General features: G+C 45.3%; 1 protein-coding gene across 1 annotated transcript in view; it reads right to left on the minus strand.

Annotated features, from left to right (window-relative positions):
• The window catches only part of ITGA9 (integrin subunit alpha 9), a 913,294-nt gene that overhangs the window by 822,358 nt on the left and 65,942 nt on the right, over window positions 1-24,994 (minus strand). The window contains exons 2-3 of the mRNA XM_078688268.1: window positions 16,274-16,401; window positions 6,564-6,670 (exon numbers count right to left, since the gene is read on the minus strand). Of these exons, the coding sequence (XP_078544394.1) occupies window positions 6,564-6,670; window positions 16,274-16,401 (235 nt within the window). The remainder of the gene's footprint in view (window positions 1-6,563; window positions 6,671-16,273; window positions 16,402-24,994) is intronic.

A 24,994-nucleotide genomic window follows, 5' to 3' on the forward strand; every position in this document is an offset into this window, starting at 1 on the left:
TCGCTTGAAATTATTCGGATTGTTCTGTTTCATCCCACTGGTAGTTTACAGTAATTGTGTTTGGCGCTCTAATAACTATTTTGAAAAAACATCTTATCCAAATGGTGTAGAAAACCACAAAAGGAAATATAAGGGTTCTGGTTCACAAAGATTTGCTGTGGCACAGATTCGAAGACGCCAGTGAGCATGTTCAAGTTACACCAGCAATCTTTCCCTACATTTGCAAAGTTTTGCACTGGAGCAAATCCAGAGATAACTGGTGCATCTCTCACATGTGCAATGCAAATACCATGCTCCAAGCATCTTTGCACTTGCTGTTCTGCAATTCAGTATGAATATGGTGACGGGTGACTAGCATACATCTGAGATGCTCTGGACTTCTCCTATTTGCTACAGGGGGAGTATTTGTATATCACTCTATGCATCTTTTAAAGCAGACAAAAATGTGAGTTTTGTTCTCAGTTTTGTAAACCTAAAGCACTCCAAATATGCCAAATACAGCACCAAATTTCAGGAACAAAACATGTGAGGTGCCCCAAAAAATGGGACAAAGTTTGGCAGCGATGGGAAGTTTTTAGGATGTATGGGGGGGTCATCTGGTAGATAGGAGGGGAGGGGGTGGCTGGTCTCATCCAGGAAGAATCCAAAGGTGCTATGATTATTCTTGCATGTGATTAAGCCGTAAATAGTGAGTCTTGTTGAGAAACTTGTATTATAACCTGCGTATATGCAATGTATTGGGACGCTGACACTTGTTTAATAAATAGAAGTTTAAAAAAAAAAACATTTGTTTCTAGCTTAATCGGATGAAAAGTTACCAAAAATATGATGGCACACTGGAAGGCTGACTGACTATTTTAGAGTCGTTTATTACTGTATTTGGCTGTTAAATTGGTAGTAATGAGGTAAAATATTTGCTCAGACAGTGACACCATGTGTAAAAAAAACCAACCCATAATAAAGCAGTACGACTTTTTTATGCTTTTTTAAGGAACACCCACAGCAACACCCATGGAACCCCCCCTTCCATGCAGAGTAAGGCATTGCCTTACTCCATATTTACAAGGCCATGAAAAGCCATTCAGGGTGGCTTTGCGTGGTCTTGTAAAAATGGGTCATCACACAAAAGTGACGCTCCGGCTGCGTAAAACTGCCACAGGGGGTGATGTATCTGTTACCCCTGGTGAGAAGAAGGATATTTGGATCGAGATCTAATTTTACATGGTGACATAAACCCCTCATCGTCACTGCTGAGCAATGCCTGTTGTACGTAATCTACATTTTAGAAGAATCTTATATAACTCAGTAAAACTCATTCTGATAGATACATCTGCCGTGTGGATTCCTCACCTTGTGAATATCCCCCTTGCGTCAGCAACATTCGGAAATTCTTTTTGTAGCTGAGAGAGAGAGATGCAGAGAGCATGGTCTACTAGAATGGAGTGTCCCAGAAACACAGGAAACAACACGAGTGTTCTCCAGAAAATTGACCAAATTCTACACTCTAGTTTGTTGAACAGAAATGTAAGTGTCAAGAAACAGAGCAGCCCACGGACATGACACAGGATGCTAAAGCTTCTACCCTTGCCACATGGGATGTCAGAGGGGAAAGAGAAATAGGGAAGAGGTCTGCGGATAGGCCCCTTAACTATAAATGGTGTCAAATTATTTGAACCTTCGAGTGACTTCTCATGCCAAAGAAAGGGAGGCAGAAGGGCAGAAATCTATCAAAGCAATAGACCAAGGAACCTTAGCGCGAAATGGCCATGAAAATATTTTAAAAGGACTGTGCCATGGCAATGCTGTGAAGCATAAATACATGATAACACTGATGTTCATATGACCGGAATAGGAAGCACCCATGTGAAGGAAGTCACAAACTCAAGCTTAGAGTTGTGCATGAAGTGATGAAGATGATAGGATTTATCTAAATTATAGATAAAAAAGCATGCAAGTAATATATTTAAAAAACTAACTAACCATGCACGAACACGACGTCCTCTGGTCCCGACCTCTTCTTTAGAACTGGAATCAGAAGCAGCAACTCAGTTGGTCAATCCTAGGGCTGCTCTCACCAGCATGAGATCAGCCCTAGGATTGGTGGGAGTGGCCTCACCCGGCGCTCCACAGCGCTCTTGAGGCTTTGACTTCCTCTAACCAAGCTGTCTTAAGACAGGTGGGTTAGTGCGCAAGTTTGGCTGGCCGTTGCAAGATGGCTGGCCAAAAATACATGCGCACTTTAAACAGTGCGTTGCCAGCCCACCCTCCTCCCTGCTGAGTGACATGCTGCTGTCACTCAACAGTGGCCCCTCGCCCGTCCTGACGCTCTGTTCGGAACGGGGCATGAAAATTTAAATGGTAAAAAAATTACTTTTTGGTTTTTCATCTCTCGGGATTTGGGTTGGGGGTTTAAGTGGGGCGACACTCCTCCACTCCAACGGAGGAGGAGCTCCTGAGAATATGTAACCATAGGATGCTCTGTCTGGACAAGAACAGTTTAGCAATAGTATTTGCATCTATGAAACAGAATGTTATAAGGCATATTGTTGATGTATTAAGTTTCACATCCACTGGTCTCTGATTTGATCCTTGGAGCTGATCACTAGCCACACATACTGCCAAAAATGAAACTGTCTTAAAAGGCAACTTTAGAGATCATAGTGAAGGTAAGCAGGAGGCGACCTATAAAACACACCATGAACTGATTCACCCAAAAACTTCCAGGCTATGAAACTATAGTGTCCTGCACACTACTCATACATGACATCACACACAACGTCACACTGACATCATCAGTGATTTCAATGGTGTCCTCTCATAAGACAACAATCAAAGTGAGCACCTATAAATGTTTGTGCAGGAGGTTGTCGTGTTTGAATAATTGGAGCAGTCTGATAGAAGAATAGAGACCGTGCAGGGGTCTGAATCTGGAACAGTCAAGATTGTCTTGCCTTCCAGAAAGCACAATCGTTTTGTCATTTCCTACATCAGCTATGCTATTTAAGAAGTCACTTTGATGTCATGTAAGGTCAAGAGCAGTGCCAGGTGGAGTGGCTACGGTTGCATAGCTATCCATAACTAAAAGATCTGTGTCTATTGTAGGTTTCAGATCACCACCATAATGTATCTTAAATTGAAGCGTATAAGCCATTTTTATTGCTTTGGCTAGCAAGTGATCTCAGTAGACAAGCACAAATTATTTTAATAAAATATTTTTAGTGAGATTTTGGGGTTTTGCAATGATATATTTTAGCAGCTGCCAAGAATGTTCCCGTAGCCCTGCCCAGAGTGTTCTTGCTGGGTTTGGCAAGCAGAAGATGAGGAAGTTACAAATATGGGATTGGTGCAATATTGCTGGAAGTTATGTTAAAAGAGGAAAACAAGATTGTGAACCAAATGGATGTGGAGAGGGGGGTATATGTGAGGGATTGTGCGTGTGGTGTGGAGCAGGACGAACTGTCTCGACTTACTCACTTCTCAGTAGAGCACTATAAACATTGAGAGGTTTGTCAGGCTGTGTTTTTATACTTGATCTAACTGCCTGAAACAGGCTTTGTTTTCTGAACAGGATATTTGTTGTGGGTAAAAGGTCTTCCTCTTCATACGGAAATACGTTCCCCTTGCACTTTGGCACCATGGAAAGCTCTGCTTGCTTATAATGTGGTAGCGATTTAGATGTAGAAGGATTTCAAAGTGTTTATCACCATCAAAGCCACAAGGGCTATCCTCAGTCAATAAAGGGTTACAGTACTGGTTATATAGACGTCATTGTAGAGGTGGTGCCCGTACCTAACTTGCATACCCTTACCCATAATACACCTGTGAAACGCCAGTTCAATGCACACTTGCTCATAGTTGCGCGTTACAACTACAGGGAAATGTTGTTATTTATCCAATTCCGATGAATCCTGGGACAATATCTGACACATAACCACCTCTGAAACGGGAGGATCTCCCTTACTATGCAACACTACCTGGCAAGGCACCAGGAAATAATTCAAAACATAACACTCATCTATCTGCATAGGAAATATCATACAAAGGGTTCACCATTCTTGATTCAGAAGTACATAGACTATTATCCGAATGATATGCTAAGATCAGCGAATTACTACTTTCTTGCAGATAAACCAGACATGGTCCCAGTGCATTGTCAGTACCGGTGCTGTAACTTTGAGGACCATCTGCACCGACTCTGTGTGCTGAAAGCACAGTTTCTTCATTAATGAGAAATTAAACACTGAGTCACTGTGCGTAGTGCTAAGAAGCCTTTTTAGGGCAAAAGTGTAGTCTGTTACTACACAATAACATCACCACAATTAGCAATATTGCTGCAGTTTTCCTGAAGTTGAGACATGGGCTTTCAGATTGTTGGAATCATGGAAAAGTTCTGCACCTTAAGGTTATGTTTGTTGATTGCCTAGGGTTTTTATGGTAACCGTGTGTGTCTATAATGTTTTACCTCTTAATTGATCCAAACTCTCCACACCGTGTTACACTCCTCTGGAAGCTCAATTAGGTCATTGCTATAAGAAAATGCAATTATAAAGGTGATACAATTTGGAATGGGACTATAGATGGACTCGATATTCAAGTCCCAGGTAATATTAAGATTGCTCTGCAAGTTTTCTAAAACTCCATAAACATGTTTACTCGTCTGTTGTACTATGGCAGTTGATTGCAATACTTTTTTGGACCTATTTTAAGAGTCTGAAATCTAATGTCATTGTGATACGACAACAATAACAGTTGATGGACGAAATACTGAACAATGTCAAACATTCACCCCCAGTCCTAAATCCATCTTTTTTTTTGCTAACCATGTCATTCCAGTTTGGACCCAGTCATATGCAAATTAGCCTAGACCCTGCTCCAAGCTCCCAATGAGAACAGTTCAGTCCGAACTGCCAGACCAGGTTCTCCCTAGACCGGAAACAAGCATCCTAGGTCTGGTTTTGATGTATCACCCCACAATCAGCCAGGATAGCTTGACTCCAGTGCCATGGTGAGCACAGGGCCCACGTCTGGGCATACCCACCCCACTCAGGGTGACAAATGCAAAAAACAATAGGACTAAAATACCATTCATTTTCTTTTAATAAATTACACAGGTGCCCAGAAATCATATGTCGGCTTCAACAGAATGCAGGTGTTCATCAGTTCATTGCAAACAGAGGCACTGTTTGCACTTAGATCCCTTTGCAATTACAAATAATTGAGTATCGTGAGTATATAGGTTTGGAAAGTGCTAACACCTATTTTATTATTCCCTTCATCAGGTAGTCTTGGTTACTTGTAAGGTGCTTCATTTCAATGATGGATGCAAAAGATCATTGGTGGATGGTAAATATTTTAGAATAACAATACCATACAAGGCTGCTTACATGACTTCTAAAAACGGTGTGGTTCATTTCACAGTGCGTATCTAGTATAGGCCAATGTTGTGCTGAAAATACCAGAAAGTGGTATCTCAGTACTGGATCACATTTCAACCAGCCTTCTGTTTTACACAACAACCAATGTACAGATAGTATTTTTTTAGAACAGCTTCCAAAATGTTTACCATTAATAATCATAATAATCATTAAGTATTATATGCCGGATAATGACAACAGCTTTTATAGCAGGGGTGAAGCCTCCATGGAAACCTCTATTCCTGCTTTGACTATGGCAATCCACCCACTAATTCACCCTGTGATCCATAAAAGGACATGGTAACAATGCAGAGCTGGAGGTCCTTTGTGTCAACTTTCTCTCCGTGAGTTACTGCATAACGTATGCAGGACCAGCCATTCCATGTTTGCAACTGCAGCAATAATCACAAACATTCGAAGCACGGTTTGCACGCTGGTATTAGAAGGAACATGGCAAAAGACTAGCTGAAGTACTTTTTGTACATTGGAAACTGGCTTTACATTGCCTCTGAGTATGTTTTGCGCTAGTTGCAAAAGATTGGTTCAATCACATACTGTGAAAAGCGCCAGCGAAGGGCATCCCGCCCTCTTGCAGTGGAGTTCCCTCAGTCTTTTTGCAACAACCACCAAGCAAGCAGCTGGAGCAGGATGACATTTGCTGACTTTCGAGCCCCGCTGAGCTGAGTCAGCTTTGGACCAGGGCCTACCTGGGAAGGACACTCTAGACAGTGCCAAAGCATTATGTCAACTCCATCCACACCCTGAGCGGAGAACAATACAGTGTAACACCGGCCACAGACAAATCATGTTACTGCAGAAGGACATTTATTAACGCCCACCCGAAATTACACCACGTTGTTCTTGGTAAGGAAGGACAGGCGGTGAAGTAAGTGTGAGGGCAACGTCATATGCAACGCTCCACACCAATGAACAAGATGCACGAAATCAGACGCCAATTATATATCCGAGTGTGGTACATTTTCGTGATTTCATTCCTTAGCTATCTCTAAATGAAGTCTTTGGCATTCACGAGAAGCTGGAATTAGCATCAAAGGAGCACTTTGGCAGACGCTTGACTAGCCATTAACTCTGACTTGTCAAACAAATAGTTTAGCAGAAAGATGAACACTGAGGAGAACTAAGTCTTACCAGCACACTGCCATCAACCTTGGGCTGTCGGGCAAGACTGACACCCATCCACTCATGGTCTCTGTCTTCCTTGCAGGTCTTTCCACAGGTTGTGCCTCGATCATTGCCTGCAGGACAAGAGTAGGAAATTAATAGGATGGTTGCACTGCGCCTGCCCACCAGGTCAACAAATCTATCTACAGAGGCATGCAAAGATCAACCTGAAGCTAACGTACCTTCATAACTGTAAAACACTATACAGATATCTCCAGAACATGTGTAGTGTCCACTTTATTACCACATCATATCTTGCCAAGTTTTGCAAATTCCATTCAGAACTGCCTACTTGCTCAAAATACTTGTTATATTGGGTGTTTAAACAAAATATCAGGGACAAAAAATCGTGTGGACCAAATACCTTGTCAAGAATATCAAGAACACAAATAGCAAGAAGTAAGTTTCAATGGGTAAGCAGAGTTTTACTATATATAACTCCACATATATGCTTCTCGACAATATATATTGCCGTGGTACGTAGATGTGGAGTTAAGAATGGTACATTTATACTTAGCTATTTGCACTTACCTATCTGATATATTGCTCCTCGATATTTTTGACACGATATTCTGACCACATGATGTTTTATAGTTCCCAATATTTGTCAGGGGTCCCTATATTGCAATTTCTTTGGCTTGATCCATTAGCAGCACTAGAAACCAACACAATAACCCAGAATGCCTGGGATCCAGTGCAGGTGTGCAGTAGCAAAGCTTCGGTCGAGCTACAGATGTCACACTTAGAACTCAGTCCTTCACTCTTAAGCAGGCATAATGGAGGTGGCTCCTCAGAAAGCATTCCCAGTAGTTGGAAGCCTCACACAGCGATTCGAATGGCCACTTTGCACGAAGAATATACGTTGCACAAATATATTTTACATATATTGTTTTGTGAAACAACGTACTAATGAAGAAAACTATAATATTGGTAATAAAAAATCATTTCAAGAATGGTATACACCATAACATATGCATTTTTTGTAGGGCACATATTCATCCAGACTGGTGTCTTGGCGTTGAATAACAGATGTTTATTGTTACCCAACTCAATGATAAAAATGTTATGGACCTCAGGGGGATGAAAGGCTGAGTTGGCCCTCAGGGATTTGAACCTGTGACTATGAGGTCAAATGCAGTCCCCTGCAGTTGGCACATTACTACACTGAGGCACCAGATTCGGCATACCCTTCTATCTATCATGGAGACAACACAAGATCTGAGAAACGCAGAAGTTGGTGCAAAAACACTGATTCCTGCGCTTTATTCCTCAAAATCTGATAAATGGCGCTAGTTCCACTTCCCCGGAATTAAGGGAGCTAGTAACTTTGGTGGTGGGAGGAAATGCCCCGGAGAAGAAGAAAAAACACCACACTCATAATGGGCATGTCTGTGCGTTTCAATAATCTGCTCACACTTTTAAACTATGAATGGGAAAAAGAATGCCAATTTTTGTCAAAAATCGATCCTAGTTAGAAGATTATTTAGCACAAGGATAGAAGTATTGAAGCATTTTGGTTAAGACTAAAATATCAAAATGAATGCTTACCCGTAGAAATCCTCTTGGTTTTTGTCTGCTTGGAGAGATGTACGTTTCCATATAAGTTTACAGTGACGCTTAGGAAGGCAAGGCATTTTGGGGCTTATTTACAAGCCCCTTGCGCTGCCGATAGGTCACTTTCTCCTGTATTAAAGTGAGGCACCGGCAGCGCAAGGGGCTTGTAAATAAGCTCCTTTGTGTTCATACATGGCTCAACAAATGCAAGATTCGACGACACAATACCCAAAAACGTAAACCACTGTGCTTTAATATCAGTTCTCGTGATCGGTAGCTTTTTCCTAGTAAACGATTTTTTCCAAGTAAATGAACTTTCCACGATGCCTAGATGCCAACAAATTCAAAACCTGCGCTATGTGCACGTGTTGCTTTATTTTAATTAGTTTGAAGTGTGCTATATAAAACAGGGTAATCAAACAGTGCTGAAAACTGCTGTCCTGTGGCACGACCCACAAAGCGAGTTTCTGCACACCTGAGCAGCTGTGCACATTGTTTTTTTTTTAATCAAACTTCACTTACTCTTCGGACAGATGTCGGATTTTGCACATAAATTTTGAGAGGTTAATTTACACTTTTTTGATAGGCCACATTTGGGTCTACGATCCGGCCCTGGTGAAAACTTGGGTCACGGGTGGGAACAAGGGATTTCCCAGGGGAAATTCAGTTGGCAGCTATTGAAATCTGCAGAGTATTCACAAACCTTCACAATGTCTTGACAGAAATGTATGCAGGAAACTTAATGCCACTTAAGTGTGCTCAACACCCAAACACTCCATATTTCATTGAACTCTGCGGGGTGTCTGCACCCCAAAAATATTTTTCAAGAGGAGAAGAAAAAGAAGAAAGCTGTGAGAGCTAATGAACATTTCTGCCATTCTTACTCCTACCGATGGTCTTCCTTGCTGACTACACTAAGGGCCTCATTACAAGTTATTCAGAGTTCATGGGAGATACCAGAGACGGGATTATTGGCTCTGGTCAGAGCCTCGCCCCCCCCCCCCCCCCCCCCCGGCATCACAAGTTCCCACTGTCATCTCAGGGATATTGAGGGCCCCGGGCAAGAAATATTTTGGGGGCCCCTGTTTGGACCAACTTTGAATTTCATGGCCAATTGTTTACTAATTATAGGCATATGCAGGCTAACGATATTGAATGAAAGGTTAAGATACAAAAATATACAGAAGTGAGCTGGGGAGAAAAGTCACTTTCCTAGGGGCGCCTTGGAAGGTGCAGCCCTGGAAAATAAAAAAATTTACATAAGTGAGCTAGAGAAAAAGTTCACTTTCCCAGGGGGCCCCTTGCAATATGAGGGTCCTGTGGGCAATTGTCCACTTTGCTCATACCTTAAAACATCTCTGACAGTTCCTGTCCTTGGAATGGGAAATAGCCTTGTGGACACAGGATTACGTGGTCCTGTTCTGCAAGGATATGTGGTTATCCTTGAGTATGGAGTATTTTCTGCTCCAGTTTACCGCCTGTTATAAACAGATGTAAACTAGAGCGGGGTCAATGAGGGGTGAATCAGGGGAAGTAGGAAGTGTTTGGGGTTGGCAGCCTCAGAGGCTGCTGGAAAAACATTGCACACTGCTGCTGTAGAAAGCTTTGGTACATGCAGGGTCGGAATGGGATACAAAATAGACTTAAGTCACCAAAATAAATGTGGCATCCATTAGTGAATCAGATAACCCAAAAAGTGGCCTACATTTGCAGATCAGAACATTTTTAACTTGTAAAGAAAATCTGTTTTGCAAAGTAAGGGGTACTGCATGCATTTGTGTTTGCTACAAGCAATGTCTGTGGTAATGTCAGAAAAATCAACTGTAAAAACTTGCCCACCAGACCATAAAACAGGTCCACAAACATCAAAAACATCCCACACACTGGCCTGTCAGACTAGCCCTTATGGCACTGCCAGATTATCATAGAGGTCAGTCCAACCCTGGGTGTCGGGTGACATTGGACCCTATGCTCCTGTCACCGGTAAGTTTGAGTGCAGAAACTCAGGAGCACACTTAGCGGTACTCCCCTTGCATGTCTCTGTATACCACTCTGGTATTCGCCCTGCATGTCTGGGTATACCTCCCTGGCTCACTCGGAATGAGGGCCTGAAAACTTAGTATGCAGGAGGAAGATCCTGCATGGAAATCCATTATTTGGAAAAAATATCATGCTTACAACTGGGACCTATTATTAAACACCCCAAAAGCCAGAGCTTTAAGCAAATCAGAGGAGAAGCCTGTATATGTGTAGATTTCTGAATTTCAAAAAGTTTCTTTGGAATCAGGACCCCTTGTATTTTTCGTAGCCAGTTGTACTAGATCTACCGCATAGTTTGTAAAATGTCAATTTCAAAATTTCATATACATCTGAAGCAGCTTATCTCAGCGCAGGAGCTAACGAACAAACTGTACTACAATCTCCATATTAATATACATCAGAAAACCCTTTTCTTCACCGGAGGACCTCTTTTACTTTGCATACATCAGCTTCTATAGGAAGAATACACAGGGCCACCTCCTAGAGGGCAGTTTCTCCAGCCGTAGAAGTGTACAAGGTTGCTGCCCAGTCCGCTACACTGTATAGGGCTGAGATTTGGGGTATGGCTTCTCTAGCTTCCCTTGTAGCCAGAGAAAAACAATTTATAAGACCATTACTTTGTTTACCTCAGTCTAGACAACTTATCCCAGTATAGTTTGATTTAACCTTAAATCCGATTGGTTAGCTGGCAGCTTTGAGACCATTGGTCTACTGGATTAGGATATGGTCTACTCTGGAATTGGAATCCTACAGACAAGACCTCCGGGAACTTGTTTGGCTGATTATTCCATGGCTGTCCCACATGAAAAAATGGATCTACATCTTGGGCCTGGAAGCTATGTGGATCAATCCTTCCTCTATTAACTTATCATCGAAATCCTTTTGAAGAAATCATTATGGGGGTATATAAAAAAGAATACATATGGAACTCTGATAGTATTAGCCTCACCACCAGGATTCTCATTAAAAACAACCCTCTCTGAAGTATACCCTCATGAGGTTACTCCGCATTGGACCAAAACATTCTTTATTAAGTTTAGGGTTGGCACCCTGGCACTGAACAGCTATACTTGTAAATAGAAGAAGGTGGGCCCTGACAAAAAAAAATATTTTATGTTTGGACCAGATGGAAACCATTGAAAACGTTTTGTTATGCTGCCCGCTGTATCTACGGGCAAGAGCAAAATGGCTGAAACCCTACTGTCCGAATATGAGTTTCCTGCATTAGTCCCCTGCTCTTCGAATTCTCACTTCAGATACGAGCAAGGTAATGATCTTTTGCTTGAGTAGATTTCTACTTGCAGTGTGAGTGACCAGGAAACGCTTGGGCCTCCCGCTATAGTTTATATTTGTTTCCGTGTTCTGAGGCATCAAACTAACTTGCAGCAGCTCACTCAGAGTTGGGAAATACAGATACAACCCAGATGGTTGTCTCCTTGCAGCCTGTGTTGTCCCTTGTACTGTTGTATCATTGTTTTAATCCTATTATGTGTCCCATGTCCATCCAGTGAGGCTTTGTTATATGATGTCATCTTGAATTTATATCAAGTGTATAGTGGATATTATCTTTAGTTACAGAAGGTTTTATAACTTGCTTATAACGTAGGGTTGTCTGTCGTAGCACTTGCACTTTATCTAATCCGGATAACCTGTGTAATCGTGGTGGGCGTGTATTTTTTGTACTGAATTAGGGCGCAAGAGTTAGTATGCCGGTGCATGCTGTTCTGGGTCAAGTGATGATTTTTGTATGATGTTGTCTCCGGTTTTATACCACAACTTTCTACTACTCATCATAATACACAACATACATAACCATCTAACATCACACTGCAGACCACATATCTGTCAATACAACACCCCTCCCCATACACCCCAACATTAATGACAACTCCTCACCTAGCACCACAGCATCACACCACACGTTCCCCATTACAGGACTCTTCATCTCACTACACAACATATGTCATCTCACAACACAGTTACAGCTCAGTATTCCAAACAATACCACTGTAACCCACCATACAACACACACTTCACCTCGAAAAACACCATTTGACCATTCTCAGCTCTTCAGCTCATTCTGTAACATCTATTGAGGCTATGACCGTGTACTATCTGACACCAATAGATATTACATTCAAATATAGGGGCCTCTTGACTCAGGAACTAGCTAAGCACCAGAAAGATGGACCAAAGAAAATTCATATACAATATACACCAGGGACTTGAATAATCAAAGCAGAGAGCCTGGGTACCAGAAGGATGAGAGTGATTCGCGTAAATGACATCCATGCTAGAACATTGGAACCGGGATACAACAACGTATTACTCAGAAAGCACACCAGGAAGAACCAACGATAATTTCCCATAGTCATCAAACCATAGTATAGACCGTGAATGAGCAGCCAGATTCCACCTACACTCTCCTGATGACAGTTCAGTCAGAGAACATCCACACTAAAGCCAATTCATCAACAACCTGTCTACTCTAATAATCACACACACACACACTTCAATTAGAAAAGCATCCTAACGACAGGCTTCACAGCCAAAATGGGCTAGATGAAGTGTCAGAAACTTGATGTCCAACAGCGACCCACATGACAGAGACAAAACACACCATACTTTATCTACACATGGGTTTGGCCTGAAGATCACAAGACCCACCACCTATATTGCACTATTTTGAAGGAAACACTCTCAGTGCAACAACACACACTTTGACAAGGGCTGTTAAAAGAGAACACATCATTCATCTCCACCCTCAGTGGAGGGCCTCCTCTGTCATATCCTACACTGAAGATCATGTTCTGCAAAAGAAAATACGAAGCAGTGGAAATGTGCACGTAATTGGTGAGCGTAAGAGATTCAAAAACATGCAACATTGTTTAACAAATATGAGTGGCTAAACCTAAAACCTAGAAGTGTCACTTTATTTTGACCACGAGCTAAGGTCATCCAAGCTATTTGAAAAAGACATTCAGACTGGTTATGATAAGCTGAAAAAGTGTGCGTGTGTAAGGGAAAAGAGCACGGAAGTCTCCCCTATGAGGATATCGCGTCTAACCTACTGCTATAGGTTCTTGGGTCACTTCAAGCTGATTCACCCTTCCACTTAATTGCTTGGCAGACATGAAAATCAATAAATCGGAATCAATTAATTGAATTGAGTTTAAAAAAGAAATACCATTAACATTGAACACAAAATCTGATTTGTCTTTGAGATGCTTACATTGCATTGTACAGCTTGTGCGTTCAACAAAAAGACAAGCATACAGAGAAGTGCATCAAAGTAAGAAATGCAGTCATGCAAACACAAATCAATGAACATAACTAATATACAGAATCAAGAGATGAACAGCATTTATAATGAACACGCATCTTAAATGTTTACTATCTCATCCGCCCTGTGTCTTAGTGATAGTGCTGGATGCCACTGTACCTCAGTGGCAGCGGGGAGTAAAGTTGCGTCGCTGGGACAGTGCTGGCTAACATTGTGACCCAGGTACTGCATGGACTGGTGCCGTGTCTCAGTGATAGTGGTTTGTCAGTAGTAAAGCTACCTAGTGTTTACCCGAGTTGTGTCTCAGCGGTAGGGCTTGTCAGTGGTTTCCCAGATATAGTGCTGATCAGCTCTGTGATTCACTTACACAGCCTGCCATTGTTTTAACTCAGAGTTCTGGTATGTGTTGTCCGCAGTCGTGGTGGAGTCCTGCAGTCGTGGTGGAGGGTTCGCACTCGTGGCGGGACATCAGCATTTCTGTTTCTCATTGCGGAGGTCCCGCCACGACTGCGGGCCCCCCACCATGACTGCAAGTCTCCGCCACAAGTGCGGAGACCATTTGTGCATCAGGCCCCATGTTATAATGACTTTGTTAGCTAATGATGTGTCTCAATGACCTTGGTGGGTAGTGTTGTGTCTTAGTGAGAGTGTTGGACCCGTCTGCTTCTGAGAGTCCCCTCACCAATATGATTTCTTTTGTTCCCCTGAACCTCCCAAAATTTGCCGCTTTTTATTTGTCTACCAGGACCTTTTTGTGTGTTGTTTCATGGGGCTAGGTGTTCCTTGACACCCAGTTGCTCACAAGGTTTCTGGCACCTATGTACAAGGCGCCTGGCGAAACCTGTGGACATGAAAACTGAGGTTGGCAACCTGTGTGTGTTTAACCTTAAAATGGTGGGCACATATTTCCCTCATGTGAGTGACTCCCATTGGAGCCTCCTTGAACCCTGACCTTTTGAGGTTTTGGCACCCTTTCTGGTTGGCGAGCTTTCCTGACAGGAATTTCATAACTTTCCTCAGGTACACAAAATGGCTGCTCCAGAGCCCCAGTACGGTGGCTCTGAGTGACCAAAAGACACCTCAAAAGTGCCATGCCATTGACACAGCCAGGGAAGGTTCTAGAACCTTCTGGCTCGTGCCAGTACCTCAGGGCACTGGCTATATAAAGCCCAGTCCCTGGCGGCCATTTTAGATGTAATTCAGATTCCAGACTTGACACCAGAGTGACACCTGCCCTGCTGACCCTGAGGTGGCTGAGAGCACAGGCAGTAGAGTGGCAAGGGTTAATAGCCTGATTCCTGACTGGCGTTCCAGTCAGGCGTGTTCCAGTAACCTTGCGCCTACAGCGCCTGCCCAGCTAGTGCCTCATTGCCCCAAAAGACTGTGGCCAAGTTTATGTGCCTCCCCGCCCCCCCCACCCCCGGTGGTGAAATCGTGAAGAAAAGGCGAGTCGCGACCTTCCACAGTACCCCCTTCGTGAATAGCGCCTATCGCGAGGGACTCGGACGTCTCCGAGCCCCACCGGCGTTGCGCGCTTCCAGGTTGTGCAGTGATCAAAGGTGAGGTGGTGCGCCGGGGCGGGGAGAGGCCGGCCTTCATTGGGCGGGATTAGCGTCCCTGCCCTTTCCCAGAGACCCAGGAAACTGTTGCCGTGGGCGGGACCAGCCCCCGTATGAGGAAGTCAGAGGGAGGTCCGTGAAGCCCCTGAGAACCCTGATGCTGGCGTAGGAAGTGCGTGCCCCGACTGAATCGCTATTCGATTGCAGCCGTAGTGAGGTGGGTCGTTTCCCCTGGAGGGGTGCTGCGTTATCAAGGAACTGTGCACCGGCGTTGATTTGAGCGAGCGCTGAGACTGAGTGACCCCGCTGGCAGCCGTTCGTTCGTCTACTGACTTCAAACTGTGCTTCCCTTGTGCCTGCGATATTGCCGTAGGCTCAAGTAAACCACACCGGCAAGCGGACATCCTTCCCCGGTGGCAGCGGAGGGCCAAATGTCATATTTACCGTGTTTCCTTGTCTTTAGGTACACGCGCATGGGCCCCGCGTGAACATAAAAGAGTCCCCAGTGCACCGTGAATCCAGAGAAGCCCGCATGCATTCTCCATGATACCACAAGTACTGTTATCCTTTTCAAAGTGGGTTTATCTTGCAAATGTAAACTTTCTGATTTATTTAATTGGTGGCAGCGATACCAGAATGAAAATGTGGTTATGCATTTAAATGAACCAGGCTTTATTATTCCATGTATTGGTGATATATAAACCTGATATTCATTTTATTTATTGATAGAGCTATTCCTAATATTTATGCAACACCAGTGTCCCTGAAGTCCTATTTACTGTATTTATTCTCAACCTGAATCCCAGAGTGCTGTAACAAATGAAATGTGAATGTGCTTCCCCAATTGATCCCTATTTACAGCAGAGAACTTTTATATAAAGGAATCATATTTTTCTACAGCAGTGGTGTGGTGTCCTTCTTTTTGGTGTAACTGTGCAGGGGGTTATTATTGGGTCAGAGCCGGCTTAGCCCTACAGCCTTCACTGCCTTGACACTTGAGCCACGCTACCCCCTTTGTGCTGGACTTGCCCATCGCAGGTCCAACAGACAGTGTTAGTCAATGCTACATCTTGTTTTTGGCCATCATAGCGTCTCACTGATGTTGCTATCCAAGGTTTGGTCTCACTGATAACACTAGTAGATTGTGCTCCCCATTCATAGAGCTTGTCAATGATGTGCTAAATGGCAGTGCTGTCTGTTGGCGGGCTGGGAACCATGGTGACTCTTTAAACCAAACCTACCTCGTCCCATGTCCAGCTCAGTGCATCTTCTTTCAGGGTTGGTGTGGACTCGACATTTAAATACAACGCCGGGAGACTTCATGGAAGAGCTGATTTTAGATTCTGCTTTTGGGGCACCAACAAGCACCCTAAATAAAACACACAGAAAGAACATTGTTAAAAAACAAAAACAGCAAGTCGACAACTTTGACAATTTACCGAGACATTCTCTAAAAAAAAAAAAGCTTTAAAATCTTAAACCTGTAAACATTTTAAATATGCACAAACACACACTGACAAAATAAGCTCTGGCATCCTGTGTTCTTGAATCTATCTGACATTTTGTCCTACAAATCTCTTTCCAAAATCTGTGCTTCCACAATAACAAGTAGGCTTTGTAACTAGGTAACACATATTGATAAATAAGTTGCAATATCACTGGCTCAACTATAAAAAAATTGTTGCAGAGTATCTTGTTTTGACTGCAAGAGATTTAATATGACTATCTGGATTCTATGCCCAAGCTATACTATCCCATTTCTTCTTCAAGGAAATCATTTAATAATCATTTAATTTTCATAAATTGGTAAAAAAAATTTAATAACTATGTTTGAAGATAGGCGATTGTACGACGTTACAATGCTGGCAATTGCCACGCGTGCCTTTACCCTTTTTTTGTTACAAAATGTCACCTGCACCGAGCTTGAAAGGATTAAAAATAAACCCTGTTCTCTGCTTCTTTTTTACATAATTTATGTTGCATTGTAACCCTGAAAGGGTATTGTTTTGACTTCTACTTGGTGCTCCCTAGTGTCTGGACAAAGGGAAACCTCTGTGAAGAGCTGTAATGATAGCAAAACACATGTTAGGGGTTGCTTTTATTCATTCCATGTTGGCTTGGATGGCATTTTACCAATCCAAAGCTGTAATACTGTTCCTGAAGTGGTAAAAGGTGTTTTGTCATTTTATAACTCAGCATGGATGGCACTGTGCTCCTATGCTTAAAGCCTTGCTGTAGGAATGGCAAAATACTTTGTCCCTTTCTAGCTCGGTGTGGATGGCACTGAGCTAATCCTATGCTTAAAAACGTTGCTAGAGAAACAGACATTTGAGTTGAGCAGATTCAGAGTGTCACTAGTGTTGTGAGGTGCTCTGTAAAGGAGCTGCTCGCCAGTTCTCTGCTTCTTTTTTGCATAATTTATGCAGCACTCCAGCCCTGAAAAGTTATTGTTTTGACATACATATATATATATAATTTTTTTAATCTTATTATAAGGTAAGCGATATATATATATATATATATATATATATATATATATATATATATATTTATATTTATTAACCCCTAAACCGTGCTTTTTAAATTTCCCTTACCACCATATGTCTCTACCCACTCCACAACCCTAAATTACCCTTTCCAACCTTTGTCACCTACCCACCCCAAAACCCTAAAATACATTTGCCCCCACCCACCCCCAAAATATCCTAAATCACCCTTACCACCCAATACTCCTATCCACCCCTGGACCTTAAAAACACGCTTACCCAATATCCTTACCTACCACTAAATCCTAAAATCACTCTTACACCCCAATGCCGTTGCCCACCCCTAAACCCTAATAATACCCTTACCACAATACACTTACCCACCCCAAACCCTAAAAATACCCTTACCACCCAATACCCCACCCATCTCTAAACCCTTTATCACCTTATACCCCTACCCACCCTTAAACTTAAACACAACCCTGATCAACTGATTCAAAGATCACTTTGAGACCATGATCACTTTGGACTGATGGGCATTATGCATAGTTAAGTCCAATTAGATATCTCTTTAATATTTTCTTGAATATGGGGGTATCTGGCATAGCTGTGTCAATATGTTTGTGATGTAAGGTAACCACAATGTTTTTCAAGCAGATTTGATAAAATCGGTCCATTTCATAGAGATGCTTAGTCACAATTAGGTTTATTTAGTTCGGTGTTTTATGAAGCAGCGATTTTATCCTACGATAACCTCAGAGCACTAGAACATATGTAACAAATGAGGGCAAATATATACAATGCAGTGCCGAGAATAAACAAGCTATAAGAGTCCAGCTGAGTTTTGAGTGCCAGGAAGCTTTTATCGCTCGTCAGTCTCCCTCAAATGAAGGAAACCTTGTGTTTTCTGCATTTTAATAGTATTGAATATGCTTTGAGGAAAGAAACATTAAGTCATTTATTTAGGCATTTATTTCGAGTCAGTTTCAGTTTATGTTACTGGGCAAACCCATGACAACCATATCAACCAAGCAAAACATAAGCTGATTATAATTATTAAATTAGTATAAATCATTGCCGTGATCTCTGTGTGCACATGATCGCTCTAAACAGTCCCAATTGCATTAAGAATACAGTGCACAAAAGAGGACCTTATGCCTCTAACCCAATATTGGAAGAGCACAATAAATGTTTAATTATCTCAGCCTTTCTATTGACACATTCAGTGGCATTGGTGATCCCTCCCAATTTCCCGTATAATATGTTAAGCATAATGTACGTAAACGGAATTTGAGGTAGAGTGCTCAGTCATTGGCTGGACCTCATTATCATGGGCGTTCCCCTTCAGAGTACACTGATGTTGAATTATTTTGAGTAAAGGCTTGTTAGTTGGCTCGCATCTCAAGTGGTTCCTGCATAAGTGGGCGAGTGTATGTGGGCTTCCAGACTCCGGATGCAAGCAGCAAGGAGGGGGTGCTGGTGGTGGGATACTTGGGAATAAAAGTGCAATTGAGAGAGGGTATAGCACAGGGCGTTGCTGCCTCTGTCCTGCTCCCTCCCTGGGAAAGATTTTTTTTCACACTGCCTGTTGTTTTATATTTGTACAATGGCAGATGTATATAGGACCACAATTGTATAAGACTAAATGTGCATTATGCGAGCTTGCAGATCTGCATATGACACATTTGTGCACATTTGTTATACCTGATGAAACCTTTATTATATGATTCAATCAATCAATCAATCAATCAATCATGCCATTTGAATAGTGCACTACTCACCCGGGAGGGTCTCAAGGCGCTTGGGGGGAGGGGTATGCTACTGCTCGACCAGCCAGGTCTTGAGTTGTTTCCTGAAGGCGAGATGGTCCTGGGTCACCCGAAGGTGGATGGGGAGGGAGTTCCAAGTCTTGGCAGCCAGGTAAGAGAAGGATCTTCCTCCGGCGGTGGCTCTTCGGATGCGTGGTACGGCTGCGAGGGCGAGGCTGGTGGACCGTAGCTGGCGGGTGGGCGTGTAGAAGGTCAGGCGGTCGTTGAGGTACTTGGGGCCCAGGTCGTGGAGAGACTTGTGTGCGTGGGTGAGGAGCCGGAACGTGATCCTCTTGTCGACGCGGAGCCAGTGCAGGTTCTTCAGGTGGCTGGAGATGTGGCTGCCTCGGGGGACATCCAGGATGAGTCGGGCGGAGGCGTTCTGGATGCGCTGGAGTCTTTTCTGTAGCTTGGCTGTGGTTCCGGCGTAGAGGGCGTTTCCGTAGTCCAGTCGGCTGGTGACGAGTGCCTGGTTGACAGTCTTCCTGGTCTCGGTCGGGATCCAGCGGAAGATCTTGCGAAGCATACGCAGGGTGTTGAAGCACGATGAGGAGACGGCGTTGACTTGTCTGGTCATCGAGAGGGAGAGGTCCAGGATGAAGCCCAGGTTGCGTGCGTGGTCGGTTGGCTTGGGTGCGGTGCCCAGGGCTGGGGGCCACCGGGAGTCATCCCAGGCGGAGGGCGAAGATCCCAGGATGAGGACTTCCGTCTTATCCGAGTTCAGTTTCAGGCGGCTGTCCTTCATCCACTCGGCGACGTCTTTCATCCCTTCGTGTAGGCAGGTTCTGGCGGTGTCGGGGTCTCTGGTGAGGGAGAGGATCAGCTGGGTGTCGTCGGCGTAAGAGATGATGTTGAGGTTGTGCTGGCGTGCGATGGCTGCGAGAGGTTTCATGTAGATGTTGAAGAGGGTGGGGCTGAGTGAAGATCCTTGCGGGACGCCGCAGATGACTTCGGTGGCCTCGGAGCGAAACGGGGGGAGGCGGACTCTTTGTGTTCTTCCGGCGAGGAACGAGATGATCCACTCCAGTGCCTTCTTTTGGATGTTGCTGAGGCGCTGGACTAGGGTGCGGTGGCAGACCGCGTCGAACGCAGCGGAGAGGTCCAGGAGGATGAGGACCACTGTTTCCCCCTTGTCGAGCAGGGTCCGGATGTCGTCGGTGGCTGCGATGAGGGCGGTCTCGGTGCTGTGGTTGGCTCTGAAGCCGGACTGCGAGGGGTCGAGGGATCCGTTCGTCTCGAGGAAGGCGGTCAGCTGTCTGTTGACGATCTTCTCGATGACTTTAGCAGGAAAAGGGAGGAGCGAGATGGGGCGGAAGTTTTTGAGAGCGGTGGGGTCCGCTGTAGGTTACTTCAGGAGGGCGCTGATCTCGGCGTGCTTCCAGCTCTCCGGGAAGGTGGCGGTGTTGAAGGAAGCGTTGATGATGTTCCGGAGTTGGGGTGCGATGGTGGAGTCGGCCTTGTTGAAGATGTGATGTGGGCAGGGGTCGGTCGGTGATCCGGAGTGGATGGTGTTCATCGTGCGGGCTGTGTCTTTGGTGGTCACCGTGGTCCAGGTGCAAAGGGTGGCGGTGGGGGGCGTTGGTTCGACGGTTGGGTGCGTGGGTGGGGCGCCGAAGCTGTTGTGGATGTCGGCGATCTTGCGGTGGAAGAACGAGGCGAGGGAGTCGCAGAGGTCTTGTGATGGAGTGATGTCGTTGGTGCCGGTGCTGGGGTTGGAGAACTCCTTGACAATAGTGAAGAGCTCTTTGCTGTCGTGGGCGTTGTTGTCCAGCCGTTCCTTCAGGGATTTCTTCTTGGTGGTGCGGATGAGCTGGTGGTGCTTGCGGGTAGCGTGTTTGAGGGCGGTCATGTTGTCGGTGGTCCGGTCGAGGAGCCAGGCTTTCTCGAGGGTGCGGCAGGTCTTCTTGGAGTCCTTGAGGTCGTCGGTGAACCAGGATGCCTTCTTGCTTCTGGGTCTGCTGGGAGGGTTCTTTAGTGGCGCGAGGTCGTCGGCGCAGGCGGTCAGCCACTGTGTGAAGTTGCGGGCTGCTTCGTTGGGGTCCGTTGTGTTGGCGGGTGGGCTCTGGCTGAGGGAGGTGGTGAGCTGGTCTGCGGTGATCTTGCTCCAATTCCTGTGAGGTACCTGTTGCGGGTGGTGGTGGGTCGTGGATCTTTTGAAGCTGAAGTGGACGCAGCTGTGGTCGGTCCAGTGGAGTCGGTGGCGTGGCTGAAGGTGATGTACTTGCTGGAAGAGAAGACGGGATCAAGCGTGTGGCCGGCGTAGTGGGTGGGGGTGTTGACCAGTTGCTTGAGTCCGAGGTTGGCGAGGTTTTCCAGCAGGGCGGTGGTGTTGCGGTCCTTGTTGTTCTCCAGGTGGAAGTTGAGGTCCCCGAGGAGGATGTAGTCGGTGGAGGGGAGGGCGTGCGGGCTGATGAAGTCTGTGATGTCTTCGCTGAATTGTGTGCGTGGTCCCGGGGGTCTGTAGACGAGGGTGCCTCTGAGGGTCGTCTTAGGGTCGGTGTGAATCTGGAAGTGGAGATGTTCGGCTGCGGCGAAGGAGTCGTTGGCGTCGGTCGTGATGCGGATGGTGTTCCTGTGGACGATGGCGATGCCACCTCCGGTCTGGTTGATGCGGTCCCTCCTGATGATCTTGTACCCGTCCGGGATGGCGATGTCGGGTGCAGAGGAGGCGTTCATCCAGGTTTCCGTGAGGAAGGCGACGTCCGGTGATGTAGCGTCGAGGAGGTTCCAGAGTTCCACTGCGTGTCTGTGGACGGAGCGGGTGTTGATCAGGATGCACTTGAGGTGGTTGCTGCTGGTGTTTGTCTTGGCGGGTGCGGGGCAGGTTCGGATGCAGGTGAACTTGCAGGTGCAGCAGGTGAAGGGTCCGTGGGTGCGTCTCGGGGTGGCTCGGCAGCAGGCGTGGGTCCGGCCGGCATTGAGTGCATTGAGAGTTGCGGCGCCGTAGGTCAGTCGGGTCGTCTTGCCTCGGCGGGGAGGGCCAGGGGTCCTGGCGCTGGGCGCGGGCCAGGCGCGGACGGGCGCAGACGAGCTTACCTTTGGCGCACCTTCGGCGCTCAATCGGCGCTCCCGCTGCGCGCGTCCGCTGCGCGGTCGCTCTGGGGGCGTCATTGCATTCTTCTACGTCTAGTTATGGTCTAAGGTGACCCAAATCAAATTATAACTTACACAGTCTTGGCTGAAAAACCTTTTTATGTAGACTTTCAAGTTACTTTCCTCTAAAGAAAAAGAGAAATGAAGAACCAGCAACGGGTGTAGGTGCTACAGCAATGTTGCAACATTCACAGTACCCTCCATACCAGGGAGCTCACCTTTTGATACTCAGGAACTTATTTACAAGCGCAAGGGGCTTGTAAAAAGCCCCTCAATGGTTAATCAATGTTTAACCATGCTGGCAGTAGAGTCCACCTGTGGAAAAGTAAATTTTGCCATGTTCTGTGTCTCTACGCCTCATCCATCATATGTTATGTGTGCATGACCAATATGCATATGTTATTCCCCATGTCCGATTAATGACGCAATTCCAGTTGTGTCCACCTCTGGTATGTCATTTTCCAGTCCTCGTGAATACTACGAATATCAGGCCTAGGTAAAGTTATGCTGCCGCGTTTCCCAGTGTGCACGTTATTCCATTATAAAGTCCCCGTTTCCAGGCCTCAAAAGGGCCCGGACCCTGGATTCAGCTCCTGTCTCCTGAAAGCCTCGCTGAGGAGCGATACAGCCCCCACCTGTATCCTCGACCCTTCACTTACTTCCTGCCTCGCAGTGCCCGGTATAGCTTGGCTCTGTCTCTGAGTCTGCCAAGAGTATGTTATAGTTCCAGCTATCAGTTCAGTCCTTCTTCTCTGCATTCCTAAGCTACTGAACTGCATCAATAGTTTCCGTCATTGTCTAGCCTTCTCGTCTCCATGTTAGAGAAATACTGTATTTAATGGTCATTTAGTATTCTTCATCACGCACTACATGTAGAATGATGCATGGTCCAGCTTTAGAATCAAGTTAGCCTTTCCCTTCATGACTCCTAGTTTATATCAACATGTTCCCTAAACATCAGATACCAGATAGGGTTTAGGTACATGTCGCTCCGACCCTCCAGACTCTAGTCTCTGCTCTTAGCACAGAGTTCATAGCCCCCAGCTTCTCCTAGTAACACGCCATTGCCAATTTTCGCGCACCATTAGGTTAGAGGTCCCGGCTCCTTAGGTAGCCCCCTCCTATGTTTCCGCCCATTTCATGACATATTCTGTTACGTTTGCATCACATGTCTATGTATACTCCCAGTTACACCTCTTTTCACTGTTATCTTTCGCGACTGCTATGCGTCACGCCTTCTGCTCCACCCACTGCTACGCCTACTGTAATGTAATACTATGTGTTTGCGCTATGTATATAAGTTGATGTATTGTTATTAAAAAGCTAGCGCGCTCATCCCAGATCAAGCCCCGGCAGCTGCTGGGCCCCAGTTGTCCTGCTGGGCCCTGTCACTCTGTTCCTATGCAGGTTGTCCTGATCCTGTCCTTATGCTGTAATAAACCTGCAGAAACTCCTACTACCTCGAATCTTGACTCTTATTTATTGAGCTATCTATTATACTATATGCTTAGTCAAAAATAGGGTATTATTTATTTATTTACCACATAATGGCGCCCGAATAGGGACTTGCCCTTTCCCCACGCGTCGGTGAAGCCACGCCGACCCCCTGACCCTCTGCAGCCGTGACGGAACCATACCGGCCACGTGCAGATATTTCTGCTTCAAGTATCCCTCAGGCCCACGGAGGAGACGGAGGAGGCGGTCCAGCATCCAAACGAGACGGTGGAGGAACGCGGCGAGTCCCGACCAGAGCCCAAGCCGAGAGTCCAAGGTCCGAGGTATCCGGAGGCCCACCCGTAACTGAAGTCCGAAGTCCGAAGTCCGTCGTCGTAGCAGTCCAGTCCCGTCCGAGGCTTTCCGTTCCGTGCTGCCCGGTGAGTACCATTGCTGGGGTAGTATCTAGACAGGACCAATCTAAATTGACTCCTGGTCCGTGGGTTGGTGGTGCCCAGACTCACAAACGAAGTGTTCACCTAGGTGGATACGGGTCTTGATGCGTCCCTTTATGGGACCGGTATGTTCCGTACTGTTACAGCAGTGCATCCAGTAATTCTAGTCTGTTCCGTTCTCGAGAAAATTCTTGTATTTCTGTTCTCAGTATTTTCAGGTAATATTCTGTTCGAACTGTTATGTTATGATATTGTTTAATGTATTTCCAATGTCGTGGTATGCCTGAATTGTTTTCCCAATTGTTATTGTTCTTCGTGTATTGTATTGTGTTCCGATTCAAGTTTACAATGCCGCTCTTTTCAAGATTACGACAGTTAAAAACTAGAAAGGGTCTGTTAGAGGAAGCGGTTCCTGTCCCACCTAGGGACAGTCCAGGTCATTTTATGTATCAGAAACATGGCATAAGCGCCATACTGTATCTAGATTTATGGGTAGAGTATACCAAACAGTTAGAAGAAAAGTATAGATGGCCCGTATCGGGTACATGGGATGCCGAATGTATCATGCGAGTAGAAGAAGCATTATGGAAAAAGAAAGCCAGACAGTCACAGAAAGATGCCATCGAGTTATGGCGTAAAGAAGCTCATAAAAGAACCGAAAAGGAAGTCAGAAAGTCAGAGTTAAG

Source organism: Lissotriton helveticus, chromosome 4_1 (genome assembly GCF_964261635.1).
Source record: "Lissotriton helveticus chromosome 4_1, aLisHel1.1, whole genome shotgun sequence".
Taxonomy (NCBI): Eukaryota; Metazoa; Chordata; class Amphibia; order Caudata; family Salamandridae; genus Lissotriton; species Lissotriton helveticus.